Source organism: Mesoplodon densirostris, chromosome 10, assembly GCF_025265405.1.
Source record: "Mesoplodon densirostris isolate mMesDen1 chromosome 10, mMesDen1 primary haplotype, whole genome shotgun sequence".
Classification (NCBI taxonomy): domain Eukaryota; kingdom Metazoa; phylum Chordata; class Mammalia; order Artiodactyla; family Ziphiidae; genus Mesoplodon; species Mesoplodon densirostris.
In genome coordinates, this window is record NC_082670.1 from 58110252 (window position 1) to 58125967 (window position 15716).

The window sequence follows — 15716 nt, forward strand, 5'->3', positions numbered from 1 at the left end:
AGATCTAATACCCTGTTTATGCCTCTGCCGTCCGATTAAACAAACGTATGACTAGCAGGATTCAAAGGTAAGGAAGATGCAAAACCCCAGCAGTGACAAACATCGGACATTCTGGGCCCCAACATAATTTCTATCAACTCCAAGGATTTTAAGGTCTGTTTCTGAGACCTGATTGGGATTTCAGCATCTTCGTCCACGATCCCACCCAGGAAACGAATCTATTAAAATCCCCAAATTTAAAGAGAATATTTTCCCCACAAATTTCACCAAGAAGATTATGTCAATCTACCACCCAATCTTCCCAGACCCTTTGCAGCCAAACTCATCCTCAGAGGTGGTGCCAGAGTGCACGGCTCGGCTTCTCCTCAGAACCGGAATGGTGCCCGCATTACCTCTGTGAGGACCGTGGTGTCATAGGACGGCTGGTACTTCTCCTTCTCATGAGCGGTTCTCTTCTCCATCTTCTCTCGATCAGTTTTTTGTTTCCTATCTGCACCTTTCGGCTTAAAAACAAAGTAGACTTTTTCATCTATCAGGCTTCAGACAAACACCTTTACCAGCAACACTGGGCCTCACTTCCTCAAAGCCTAGTTTCCATCTCTTACCTTAAAAACTTTGATTTGGCAGCTAGCTGAGTGTAGATGATCTGTGTATTCTCCATTTTCATTCTGCTTAAAGGTGTCAACCTGGATCCTAAAAGGCACTCCCTTTTCACCTCCATGCTTCCGGGGAGTAAATTCTGTGCTGATGCAGTGTACCTAGAAAATGAGTCAGGCTGAAATGGATTCAAAGTCTTGTCCACTGATCACCCTTCTACTTTGCTGCCTTTCACATGTCGGGCCACAGGTATAAATTCAAGATCCTTTAAAAGGAACTCCCACATATTACTCAGGTGTCTGTCGTGAATTTCTAACTGTTTTAAACATGTATGTCTTTCCTTTCACAAATCCAGCTGAGCCCTCCTGAACTTTGTGGGAATGGGTTCTGCCCCATTCTAGTGCCCTCCTCGAAGGCAGGACTTGCTCCAATCATGAGCACATCAGTACAGTAGCTTCCTGTGTCTGTCCCCTACCCCCACCCCAGACTGGACCCACGGTCCTCAGCCTTGCGTGGGGCTCAATCCACAGCAATCATCACCTCGTTACTCAGAGCCCCTGCTGTTTGCCCTCTACTGCCATTGCCCCAACTCCAGCCAGCTAGTCACCTCACTGCTGTTCCTACGGTCATCAGCTCGTGATCCTTTGCCTGGGGAGCTTCCACAGTCCACCAAGCCCACTCCTCACTCCACCTGCATCCATCTGAACTCTCCTGTCAACACTTCACAGTTCACAGAGGATCCTGAGGGCAGTACTCATTTTCCCACCACTTCTGCCCACTCTTGCAACAACACCATGGTGACAGCTCCAGGGCATGGCACAGTGTCATTAACAAGACCTTGGTAATTTCTGACTGCTACACACCCCCTCTTCTAAGGACTCAAGGGTAAAACTGATTTCTGCACCAAGACTGTAAACAACCTGAGAAGTAAGGCCAGCTCTCCCATCACTCATTCACCACATAACCAGTCACCCTGTCAGATGAACAATATGAGAAAATATTCAACTAATATGAACCATGGCCCTACTGATTATCAGCCGATGGGTGATACTACTTGGAAGACCACGAAAATGCAAAATACTAAATTCTCTATAGTTCACACAAATCATAGCCTACTTCGGCCAGTCAGCAATTAAGTGATTTTCCTTTTCTATATAAAGATTACCTACTCAGTAGTTTTAATTTCACCACTTACAAATTCGAACCTACTATTAGAATTACTGTTGATTTTATTTTACATATAATAATACCATATTTGTTTTTCAAAAACTAATCTCTTAGGACAGCAGTCCCCAACCTTTTTGGCCCCAGGGACCAGTTTTCATGGAAGACAATTTTTCCATGGACTGGGGGTGGGGTGGGGATGGTTCTGGGATGATTCGAGCGCATTACATTTACTGTGCACTTTATTTCTATTGTTATTACATTGTAATGTATAATGAAATAATTATACAACTCACCATAATGCAGAATCAGTGGGAGCCCTGAGCTTGTTTTCACTTGCCACTCACTGAGAGGGTTGTTTTTTTGTTTTTTTTTTTTTTTGCTGTACGCAGGCCTCTCACTGTTGTGGCCTCTCCCGTTGCGGAGCACAGGCTCCGGACGCGCAGGCTCGGCAGCCATGGCTCACGGGCCCAGCCGCTCTGCGGCACGTGGGACCTTCCCGGACGGGGCCACGAACTCGTGTCCCCTGCATCGGTAGGCGGACTCTCAACCACTGCGCCACCAGGGAAGCCCAACTGAGAGGGTTTTGATATGAGTCTGCAAGCAATTGATTTATTAGGGTCTCTGTGCAGTCAAACCTCTCTGCTAATGATAATCTGTATTTGCAGCCGCTCCCCAGCGCTAGCATCACCACCTCAGCTCCACCTCAGATCATCAGGCATTAGATTCTCATAAGGAGCACGCAATCTAGATCCCTCACATGCGCAGTTCACAGTAGGGTTTGTGCTCCTATGAGAATCTAATGCCGCCACTGATCTGACAGGAGGCGGAGCTCAGGTGGTAATGTGAGTGACGGGGAGCGGCTGTAAATACAGATGAAACTTCGCTCGCTAGCCTGCGCTCACCTCCTGCTGTGCGGCCTGGTTCCTAACAGGCCATGGACACTACCAGTCTGTGGCCCAGGGGTTGGGGACCCCTGTCTTAGGAGATACAAACTGAGTATTCATGGGTGAAATGAAATGCCTGGGCGTTGCTTTACAGTATTCCACCAATAACCAAAAAGGGAAAACTACTAATAACTGTCGAAGCCAGGAGATGGGCACAAGAGGATTTATTATTATTATCCTCTCACTTTTGTAGGGGATTGAAAATGTCAGTATTAAAATATTTTCAAATAAAGCTAGACAGAATCTTAAAACTACACTTTTTTTCAAACATATCCTTTAAAACAGCAGGTTTTGTTCAAGAGAAATGCATCTTAAGAATGGAAGTTTTGATTATTGTTACTACCAGTGGTAAAAGTGATATTTAAATAATGCTTTACATATTAAGATTGTCTTTACAGGTTAGTCTATAAATGATGAATTTAGTAGATTAACTCTAACTTAACAGAGTGTGTTGTGTGTGTCTCTGTGTGTGTGTGTATAAAAAACATTACAAGATAGTTTACAAATAAGCATTTAAAGAAAATGATATCATGTATCAAGAATTTAAGCTCACCCACAGCCTTCTGAATGATGAGGCTAGTATAACTCTAATAATGTAAAAATCCAAACCTGAATGAAAGCAGATGTGCGTTTTGCAGGATCCCACAGAAATTCAACTGCATTTAACTGGCTTGGATTTGTCTTTGTGTCAATTATTCCCACAGACATTGGAATATCTGTATTTTAAAAAGAAGTGACACAGAAACAAAACTATGAATGATTAAAAGGTTACAATCTACGATGATTCTGTTCTAATGAAATTATTATACCTCCCTGCTGAACTTTTCCCTTCAATGTTCTCCATGGTCAATCACTTCAACATAAAAACCCACCTAATGTGTATCATACTTTCTCCCACCCTGATTTCTATTTCATTTTATTAAGAATATGATGGATGGTGCCAATCAAAAATGAAATAAATGGTTTAAAACTCATTAAATTCCTGGCTCAGTTTCGTTAAGCACCAAAAACAACTTCATTTTTAACTATAAAACAACTCAAATAGTATGGAGGTTCCTTAAAAAACTAAAAATAGAACTACCATACGAGCCAGCAATCCCACTACTGGGCATATCCCCTGAGAAAACCATAATTCAAAAAGAGACATGTACCACAATGTTCACTGCAGCTCTCTTTACAATAGCCAGGACATGGAAGCAACCTAAGTGTCCATCAACAGATGAATGGATAAAGAAGATGTGGCACATACATACAATGGAATATTACTCAGCCATAAAAAGAAATGAAACTGAGTTATTTGTAGTGAGGGGGATGGACCTAGAGTCTGTCATACAGAGTGAAGTAAGTCAGAAAGAGAAAAACAAATACCGTATGCTAACATATATATATGGAATCAAAAAAAAAAAAGGTTCTGATGAACCTAGGGGCAGGACAGGAATAAAGACACAGACACAGAGAATGGACTTGAGGACATGGGGAGGGGGAAGGGTAAGCTGGGACGAGGTGAGAGAGTAGCACTGACATGTATACACGACCAAACGTAAAATAGATAGCTAGTGGGAAGCAGCTGCATGGCACAGGGAGATCAGCTCAGTGCTTTGTGACCACCTAGAGGGGAGGGACAGGGAGGGTGGGAGGGAGACGCAAGAGGGAACGGATATGGGGACATACGTATGCATACAGCTGATTCACTCTGTTACACAGCAGAAACTAACACAACACTGTAAAGCAATTATACTCCAATAAAGATGTTAAAATACATACATACATAAAACAACTCAAGTCACACAGGTGACTAAAACGCTCCACGCAATCACACATGGTGTGGTGCTAACGTATTAACAGGTATAGCTAAACAACTGCCTCATCTCTCCATGGTTTTCTGACGGCCACTTGTACCTAAATCGAGGAGTCTGTCTCCTGGGCGATTCCACTTCCAACCTTCAAGTTGCTGATGCTCTGTATACTGGAGCCGTCTGTCATGGAATACAACCCTTATGATGCTCTATGGAATAAGTAGGGGAAATGAGCACTTTTAAATTGTTCCAGCTAAAAAGCAGAAGTGTTTTCACTTCTTATGCATTAGCCTATAATAGAAAAGCATACAAAAACAAATTCTGCTTTAAACATTTTGTAAGTGTTTTACAAAACACTGTTTTGTTCTTGGATACCTGGGTATGGGTACAATTATTTGGTGCAAAGAATTATTACTATCTTTTTTTAAACTTTTTTTTTTGATGTGGACCATTGTTAAAGTCTTAATTGAATTTGTTACAATATTGCTTCTGTTTTATGTTTTGGTTTTTGGCCATGAGTCATGTGGGATCTTAGCTCCCCGACCAGGGATTGAACCCACAATTCCTGCATTCGAAGGTGAAACCTCAACCACCGGACCAGCAGGGAAGTCCCGGTACAAAGAATTATAACTCAAAAATAACAAGAGCAAATAAAATGGATTCTTAGGTTAAATTTTTTTTTTTTTTTTTTGCGGTACCCGGGCCTCTCACTGTTGTGGTCTCTCCCGTTGCGGAGCACAGGCTCCGGATGCGCAGGCTCAGTGGCCACGGCTCACGGGCCCAGCCGCTCCGTGGCATGTGGGATCTTCCTGGACCGGGGCACGAACCCGTGTCCCCTGCATCAGCAGGTGGACTCTCAACCACTGCGCCACCAGGGAAGCCCTCTTAGGTTAAATTTTTATTAAAAAATTTGATACTGTAATTCAAAATTAAGGTCCATGTCCATAAAAAATTAGTAAGAATTATATTTCTATAAAGAAAACATCAGGGAATCCCCTGGTGCCCAGGTGGTTAGGGTTTTGCGCTTCCACTGCAGGGGACCCTGGGGTTCGATCCCTGGTTGGGGAACTAAGATCCCCGAGTGCGGTGAGGCACAGCCCCCCCCCCCGAAAAAAACGTCAAGGGCAGGGGGGTAAATCTGCCCACCACCCTAAAAAGAGAACCTATATGCAAAATTCATCCTCAACTATTTAACCTGCAAGTGAGGTTATCTGAGGTAAGCAAGGGAAAAACAAACCAAAACAGATAAAACACAGGTCAACTTCATCCAAACATTCAGGCTCGTTCCTAGGGAAGGCTCTAACTCGACTCCACAAACTCTAGGCCGTTCTCTGCTCTCCACCCAGCCCGCCCTCACCTCCCACAGGTTTGGGCTGCCAGCTGCTGTTCCATTCCAAGAACAGGATAACAAGTCATCAAAATGGATTCAGATACCAGATTTGCACTAATTAGTGTTTCTGACACATTTATAAATAACTGTTTCTCAGACTATGATGCAGTAAGATAATCTTATTTCCAGTAGACGCTCTGCTGGTTTGAACAGGAAATAACTTGTATCTTTAGTGCTCCTGCCTTCCGCACCCCCAAAATGCTGTCCAAGACATAGCTGATAAATATTTTGAAGGGAACCGTTTAAAAGTAGAAATACTGTAATTTGAAATAGTTTAAAAAGAGGCAAAGTCAGTCATTAGGACCTCTGTGGACGCCTATAAAGGCACAGTTGCCACTCTGACCCACACCCAATTCCCCACCAGCACCCACTTCACACGGCTGCCTGCTGGCAGCAAAGCCCTCACAGAGTGATGGTGCTTGAGCCAGCGGTGGCTCCTGGTTCACATTCACCAGCAGGTTGATCTCTCAGAAGTGCAGCACAGAAAATGTCATGATTTTGATTCTTCCGTATTTAGTAAGAACCAAAGCAAATCCACGAATTCAGATGAAAATAGTATGAGAATACAGGTAATAGTTTTAAGTGCTTTACTAAACCCCATTCTAGGTCAGACTAAGACATAAGACAGTACAATAAGGAATATGGAGGACCATAGTTAAGAAATGGCAAGATATAAAAGAAAACCTCTTAAATAAAACTGGAAGGGGAAAAGCTGTTATCTGGAAGTTCGGACTAAAAGGAGACAATACACCTAGAGAATCAGCCGCAGGTAAAGGGGCCCTAACAATAAGATAGAAACACAACAATCAGAGAAAGCACATCACTGCATATTTTAAGCAGGTCAAGAAGTTCCAAAGCACCTTTGATCAGCAGCATTTGATCCCGAAGCCCCCCCACCCCCAACAGCAGAGTCAAAGATCATGGGGCCAGAAAATTAAACTCTAGATGGCTGCAGAGTATTTTAGGGATCCTCTAGATGAAGAAGCATGTGGTCTTTAAGAAAGTTATTCTGTAGTCTCTGGCAGTAGCAGACTGTAACTCTGAATCCCAGGCAAGCTCTCAGGATGTAACTGGATGTATTCTGGCACATCCACCAAAAATCAGACATGTGGCTTATCAAGTGGAAGATGAAACTAAGACTTCTTAAAAAGTAACCCTGTGACTTTCACAATGACAAAAGAGTTCACCCACATCTTCCCTTAAACAATATATTACTAGGCTGAATTTTAACCAGGTGTGGTACAATTTGGCAAAGATTTGCTGGGGTGCCCAATACTTGTCTGACAATGAATGATGAGCTGGGAGCAAGACATGCTGAGAGAATCTTCAACACTGCTAAGCCTCGTAGACTCTGAAAAATGAGAGCTGTTGCTCCTTGACCAAACCATAGCTATTTGTCACTAGAGTCCAGCAGAGCATAACCAATTCAGTAGGGCTTGCTCACTGGGAACAGTGCTGATGCCTTTTTAAAAGGGTGAATCTAATTAGCATTCAGGTGAGAAAGTCAACAGGAGGGAATAAAAAAAATAAGGCCATCTGACCCACCCTTTAGGGAAATGATCAAACCCACTGGTGGAACACAGACATGACAGACTCCATGTTCAGATGGCACACGTGAGAATGGGTAAATAACCTCTCTCCTCCTGTTCTGAGAATGTTGGGAGCCCCAGGAGTCAGAAGAAACCTGGGAGCTTACTCCAGGTTGGCAAGACAAAGATCCACTGGGGACTAGAACGTCTCACAGGATTGGGAGCTTCCTGCCCCCAGGAGTGGGAGGAGTACTAAAATATCCCAAAGACTCTCAGGCCTCCAGTGCTGAGCAGCTGCTTTCTGGACAAGCCTAATTTGTTAGCATTAGTACTGCTGTCCACTCCCCCACAGGCTGCCTTCCCCATGCTCGCCCGTCTGAAAAGGGATGGGTCTTTCCAATGGAATGCCTCTCTACACTGAGGGCCCAGCAGCACTCGGGCCCCAACAGGCCTCTCTGTAGGAAGATGGAAGGACCGAGAGAACTCATCCTGCTTCTTCTTTGCTAACAGTTAGCCACAATGAAGTTTTCCCTTTTCCCAATTAAGCTTCTTCTGTAACCCTTGCCCTGTAATGCTCCAGAGTTTATGATACTGTGTGGTGCGTGACAGGTAGAGGCTAGAAGGACCCACCTTGCATGACACTGCAGGGGCCGGGGATGGGTCTGAAGACACATCCTAAAAGGAATGGGTTGGCTGCACCTCCTAGGCCTGGAATAACTGACTCTTCATTCAGATACACCAGTAGCGTGAAGAGATCAAATTTTACTTAGAGAAATTTTAAGAGGTGAAATAAAAGTTTCAAAGTAACACTTATATTTTCCCCCCACACTATCTTTTATTTTTAAAGAGAAACAGTTTCCACACTATCTTCTACTTTTAAAGAGAAACAAAGTTTTTTGTTGTGGTAGTGGGTTTTTCTCCCTCCTTTAGCTGCAACCAACTTTTCTATGGCACCTTGTTTCCAGAGGGCCTTCACGTTTACTTCACTCAGTAATTACTATAATTCCTATTTTACAGAGGAGTAAACAAAATATAGCTCAAAATAGTTTTAATATAGCCATTACTTTCTTAAAGTGAAATTAAATAATTTTTTAATAACCCCTGCAACAAAAAACAAAACTCTTGCAGCAAAACTGCTTTTTTGAGTCACTGCAGTATCTTTTAGGAATTTAAACAGATGGTCCTTACCTTTACCAGTTTTCCAGTGATCTCAGGCACATCTCCCATTTTCCGATTATCCAGCATGCGAATTTCGTAAGACTGACCTGTTTTTAAAAATTGTGTATCAAAAACAATCCATATAAAGAACATCACTCTGTGTAACAAAAATTCAACTCAAACATATGACTGCCCAATATTAATTTCTAAAGAAGCAAACTCAGGTTAATCTTTCTCTTCCTTGCAAATCATATCCTTTCCTTCTTCCACTCTCAAGACTGAAGAGTTCCTCAGTCAGTTTACTTGCCTCTGTTACCTTCTCACACTCATTATCTGAGACCAATTTTTCATAACAGCTTTATTAAAGTATAACTTACATAACTTACATGCCATAAAATTCACCCTTTTAAAGTGTACAATTAACTGGTTTTTAGTAAATGCAGAGTTGTGCAGCCCAAACTGCTATTAATTTTAGAGCACCTTCATCATCAAAAAGAAAACTCATACCCGTGAGCAGTCCCTTCTCATCCACCCACCCCTAGCTCCTCACAACCACTCATCAATCTACTTTCTTTCTCTTGGGATTTGGTTGCTTTAGACAGTAGGTATAAATGGAATCACACAACAGGTGGCCTTTTGTGACTGGCTTTTTCACTTATAATGTTTCCAAGGTTCATCCAGGTTGTAGCACGTGTCAGTCTTTCCTATTTATGGCCAAATTATCCAACTGAATGCATACACCACACCTTCGTTTATTCATTCAACAGTTGACAGACATCTGTGTTGTTTCCACTTTTTGGCTATTATGAATAATGATACTAGGAACATTTGTAGACAGGTTTTTGTGTAAACTAAGGTCAAATTTTAATCCTGGAGCTTTCTCCCCTGTGTCCAATGAACCCAACTCACATCTTGTCACTGCTCAATTAGGGTCCATAAAAAAAACACGAATAGAAACTCACACACCAATCTATTTAATTAGGAAAATAAGCTGCTGCTGCCAAAAGTTAGTAATATGCTCCAAATCCACAAAAAAGATGTTTGGATTATCTGTCATTAAATAATAAAAATGACAGCATAATTTGATATGCAGAAAATTAGTAGTAATTAAAGAGTGCTTCTAGTAACATATGAAGTTGAGGCTCTTTATAATAAAACTACCAATACCCTGCCCACACTCCACTGGGCTTACAAAAATATACAAAGAGTACAAGATCATAGGGTCAAAACATAACAGTTACCAAAATACAACTAAATCACTCCAAGGTTGGTGAAGGAAAACAACTGCTGTATACACCACTAAGGAACAGTCAAATTCATTCAACACACTGAGAGAGATTAAACTAAAAACACCCTTATGGTAAGAGAGATTTTTTAAAAAGTTAAATCTGCAGCATACTTAACAATGGATCTGAACCTGGAAAAAGAATAAACAGTAACTTCTTTAAAAACGGAAATGAATACCCAGGAGTGGTCATGAGCTGCTGCTGCCCCCACTGCGTGCTCCGAGGGTGTGCCTGAGCCGCTGCCAGACCAGACACCAGCCGTGGCATCCGCACACCCCGCCCCTCTCGGGGGTAATGACCAGCACACTCTGAGTAAAGAGGCAACAGGCATCCATGATAAAAACAGCCTCGTACCAAATACATTAAACACGTACAAGCTACACAGGGACCCCCACATAAACAGCCCTCTAAGACCAAAGTAGGTAACTGTTTCTCCTAAACTCACAAAGTAAGATAAACACAAGTAAAATGAAGAAGCAGAGGAACCACTCCCAGTTAAAAGACCAAGAGAATTCCCCTGAAAGAGCAAACAGTGAAGCAGACCTCTTCAGTCTAACAGACACCAATTTCAAAAAAGAGGCAATGGAAATACTGAAGGAATTAAGAAAGGCTATTGACAGAAATGCAGATTACTGTAAAAAAAAAACAGCTAGAAACTATAAAGAGGAACCAAGAAAAAATAGAAAACTCATTTGCAGACGTGAAAGCTGAGATAAAGGCAATGAATAGCAGAAAGAATGATGCGGAAGAACAAGTGAACTGGAAGATAAAATAATGGAAACCACCCAATCAAGACAGCAGACAGAAAGCCAAATGAAAAAAAAATGAAAGCAACATAAGAGACCTATGGGATAATATAAAGCATGCCAACCTATGCATACTAGGAATTCCAGAAGAGGAAGAAAGAGAAAAGAGGACTGAAAATGTATCTGAAGAAATTATGGCTGAAAAGTTTCCAAACCTAAAAAAGGAAACAGATATCCAGGTACAGGAAGCACAGAGGGTCCCAAACAAGATAAATCCAAAACAGACCTACACCAAGACATATTATAACAAAAATAGCAAAACTTAAAGATAGAGGATTTTAAAGGCAGCAAGAGTTCATTACAAGGGAACCCCCATAAGACTATCAGCTGGTTTCTATACAGAAACGTTGCAGGCCAGAAGGGAGTGGCAAGATTTTGGGTTGGCCAAAAAATTCGTTCAGGTTTCCCCGTACCGTCTTATGGCAAAACCCAAACGAACTTTCTGGCCAACCCAATATATTCAGTTCTGAAAGGGAAAAATGTGTACCCTAGGATACTCTATCCAGCAAAATTATGATTTAGAATAGAAGAAGAGATAAAGAATTTCTCAGACAAGCAAAAACTAAAAGAATACAGCAATACTAAACCCATCCTAACGGAAATATTGAAAGGTCTTCCCTAAACAGAAATGAAGAATCTATAGGAAAGAGAAAATCACAACTGGAAAATAAATCATTTAAATCAGCCAGTACAGATTTAAAAAGATTAAAAAATTTCTGTGAAAGTGATGATAACCAAAATGAACAGCAAAAGGAGAAACACGAAGATGTAAAAGAGGACATCAAAATTGTAAAATGGGGGCTTCCCTTGTGGTGCAGTGGTTAAGAATCCGCCTGCCAATGCAGGGGGCACGGGTTCAAGCCCTGGTCTGGGAGAATCCCACATGCTGCGGAGTAGCTGGGCCCGTGCGCCACAGCTGCTGAGCCTACACTCTGGAGCCCACGAGCCACAGCTGCTAAGCCCACGTGCCACAACTGCTGAGGCCTGTGCACCTGGAGCCCATGCTCCACAACGGGACATGCACCGCGATGGGAAGCCCGTGCACCGCGGCAGGGAGTGACCCCTGCTTGCCACAACTGGAGAGGGCCCGCCTGCAGCAGCAAAAATCCAATGCAGCCAAAAATAAATAAGTAAATTAATTAATTTTAAAAAATTGTAAAATGGGAGGCAGGGAAGAAAATGTAGAATTTGTTCTCCCTAAAATGTGTTTGAGCCTATATGACTATCAGTCTAAGGCAAGTAGATATAGTAAGGGGTTAACATACTTGAAAAACAGGGCTATCACAAATCAAAAACATAGAACAGATTCACAAAAACCAAAAAGAGGAGAACATAAGTATAACATCAATACAAAAGAAAATCATCAGCACACACACACACACACGAACAAAGAAAAAAGGGACAGAGAAGAAATAAAAATCAATGGGAAAATAAGGTTTAAAATGGCAATAAACATTGGGTTGGCCAAAAAGTTCCTTTGGTTTTTAAGTAAAAATAAGATACGTTTTTCATTTTCACCCACAACTTTATTGAATAATGTATTCACCATTCTCTTCCACTACCTTCTGCCATTTTTAAGGAAACTTCATAATTCCATCTTTGCAAAACTTTTTATCTTTTGGAGTAAAGAACTGCTCCAGATGCCTTTTATAGTCTTCCAGGGAATTGACATTTTTTCCATGAAGAGAATTTTGTAAAGACCAAAATAAATGGAAATCTGAAGATGCAATGTCTGGTGAATAGGGCAGATGAATCAGAACTTCCCAGCCAAGCTGTTAACAGTTCTTGTCTGGTCATCAAAGAAACATGCGGTCTTACGTTATCCTGATGGAAGATTATGTGTTTTCTGTTGACTAATTCTGGACTCTTTTTGTCAAGTGCTGCTTTCAGTTGGTCTAACTGGGAGCAGTACTTGTTAGAATTAATCGTTTGGTTTTTTGGAAGGAGCTCATAATAGAGGACTCCCTTCAATCCCACCATATACATAATATCACCTATTTGGATGAAGACCGGCCTTTGGTGGGGCTGGTGGTGATGGTTCATTTTGCTTTCCCCACGATCTCTTCCATTCCACATTATTGTACAGTATCCATTTTTCATTGCCTGTCACATTTTGTTTTAAAAACAGAATGGCTGTGTTACGTTTAAGTAGAGAATTGCATGTGGAAATACGGTCAAGAAGTTTTTTTTTTGCTTACTTTATGTGGAACCCAAACATCAAAGTGATAAACATAACCAAACTGGTGCAAATGATTTTCAATGCTCTATTTGGATATTTTGCTTATGTCGACTATCTGCTGTGTAGTATAACATTGATTGTTCTCAATGAATACCTCAATTTGATCGCTATCAACCTCAATCTCTCTACCTGACCGTGGAGCAACGTCCAGCAAGAAATCTCCAGCACGAAACCTCGCAAACCACTTTTGACATATTCAGTCAGTCACAGCACCTTCTCCATACACTTCACAATTTTTTTTTTTGCGTTTCAGTTGCGTTTTTACCTTTCTTGAAATGATAAACCATAATATGCTGAAAATGCTGTTTTCTTCCATCTTCAATATTAAAATAGCTACACAAAAATTCACCAATTTTGATGTTTTTTTAATGCACGCTGATATGATAGCTGTCACAATAGAGTCTAACAAAATTGTTTCAAGTGAAGTTAAAGATAACTATGCAATACTAAAGCCAGCTTACAGAAAAAAAGCAAATGAACTTTTGCCCTAACCCAGTACATAGCTATCAGTAATTACCTTAAATGTCAATGGACTAAATGTTTCAATCAAAAGACAAAGAGTGGCATATTGGGTTAAAAAATAAGAGGCTACAATGTGCTGCCTACAAGAGACCCACTTTGGGCAAAGGACACACACAGATTTAAAGTAAGGGGATGGAAAAAGATACTTCATGCAAACGGAAATGATAAGAGAGTGGGGGGTCACAATACTCATAGCAGAAAAAATAGACTTTAAAACAAAGGCCATAAAGAAAGATAAAGAAAGACACTATATAATGATAAAAGAATCAATACAAGAGGATTTTACTTAATAAAGGAACACTTAATAAAGGAACACCCAAATATATAAAACAAAGACTAACCAGACATAAAGGGAGAAACTGACAATACAACAATTTAACACACCACTGACATCAATGAACATATCTTCTAGACAGAAAATCAATAAGGCAACAGAGATCCTAAATGATACAAGTTAGACCTAATTGATATTTTCAGGACATTACATCTGAAAAATCCAGAATACACATTCTTTTCAAGTGCACGTGGAAGATTCTCTAGGACTGACCACATACTAGGGCACAAAACAAGCCTCAACAAATTTAAGAGTATAGGAATTATCTTAAGCATCTTTTCTGACGACAACGGCAGGAAACTAGAAATAAACTACAGAAAAAGAAATGAGAAAAAAAAACCCACGATTACATGGAGACAAAACAACATGGTACTAAAAAAACAATAGGTCAATGATGAAATCAAAGAGGAAATTAGAAAATACCTTAAGACAAATGACAATGAAAACACAACCATACAAAATCTATGGGATGCAGCAAAAGCAGTTCTTAGAGGGAAGTTCACAGCAATACAGGCCTTCCTCAAGAAACAAAAATCTCAAACAACCTAAATTATCACTTAAAAGAATTAGAAAAAGAAGAACAAACAAAACCTAAAGTCAGCAGAATGAAGAAAATAATAACTATCAGAGAGGAAATAAATTAAGAAGAAAATAAAAAATAGAAAAAAAAATTCAATAAAACCAAGAGCCGGTTCTTTGAAAGGATAAACAAGACTGACAGACTACTAGCCAAGCTCAACAAGAAGAAAAGAGATAGAACCCAAATAAACAAAGTAACAAATGAAAAAGGAGGCTTAACAACTGATACTGCAGAAATACAAAAAACCGTAAGGGAATACTATGAATAATTACATGGCAACAAATTCGACAACCTAGAAGAAATGGAGACGTTTCTAGAAACATACAGCCCACAAACACTGAATCAAGAAAAAATAGATAATTTGAACAGATAGAAGTGAAACAGAATCTATAATAATCAAAAAAAAAACCTCCCTATGAACAAAGTCCAGGACCAGATGGCTTCTACCAAACATATAAAGAAGAACTCATACCTATCCTTCTCAAACTCTTCCAAAAAAACTGAAGAGGGGGGAACACTCCCAAGTGCATTCTATGAAGCCACCATCATCCTGATACCAAAACCAAAGACACCACGAAAAAAGAAAATTACAGGCCAGTATCTTTGATGAATATAGATGCACAAATTCTCAACAAAATATTAGCAAACCGAATCCAACAACACATAGAAAGGATTATATACCATGATCAAGCTGGATTCATTCCAGAGTTACAAGGATGGTTCAACATATGAGAATGAATCAATGTGATATACCACATCAACAAAAGACAAAAGCCACATGATCATCTCAAAAGGCACAGAAAAAGCATTTGATAAAATTCAATATCCATTCATGATAAAAAAACAACTCTTACCAAAGTGGATACAGAGGAAACATATCCCAACATAATAAAAGCCATTTATGACAAACCCACAGCCAATATAATACTCAATGGTGAAAAGCTGAAAGCCTTCCCGCTAAAATATGGAACAAGACAAGGATGCTCATTCTCACCACTCCTATTCAACATAGTATTGGAAGTCCTAGCCACAGCAATCAGACAAGAAAACGAAACAAAAGGTATCCAGATTGGACAGGAAGAGGTACAACTGTCACTGTATGCAGATGACATGATACTATATATAGAAAACCCTAAGGACTCCACACAAAAACTACTAGATCTAATAAATGAATTCAGCAAAATATCAGGATACAAGATTATCATTCAGAAATCAGTTGCATTTCTTTACACCAACAATGAAATGTCAGAAAGAGAACGTAAAAAAACAATACCTTTTAAAATTGCAACCCCCAAAATAAAATACCTATGAATAAACCTGACCATAGAGGTGAAAGACTTATACGTTGAGAACTATAAAACATTAATA

The 15716-nt window shown here is 40.4% G+C and overlaps 1 protein-coding gene across 2 annotated transcripts in view; it reads right to left on the minus strand.

Moving 5' to 3' along the window:
- UBP1 (upstream binding protein 1) overlaps positions 1-15716 on the minus strand; it is a 72790-nt gene that overhangs the window by 19236 nt on the left and 37838 nt on the right. For both annotated transcript variants that reach the window (XM_060111026.1, XM_060111027.1), the window contains 5 exons: positions 8612-8688; positions 4608-4713; positions 3318-3424; positions 606-758; positions 393-503 (listed from right to left, as the gene is read on the minus strand). In XM_060111026.1, coding sequence (XP_059967009.1) covers positions 393-503; positions 606-758; positions 3318-3424; positions 4608-4713; positions 8612-8688 — 554 coding nt within the window. The remainder of the gene's footprint in view (positions 1-392; positions 504-605; positions 759-3317; positions 3425-4607; positions 4714-8611; positions 8689-15716) is intronic.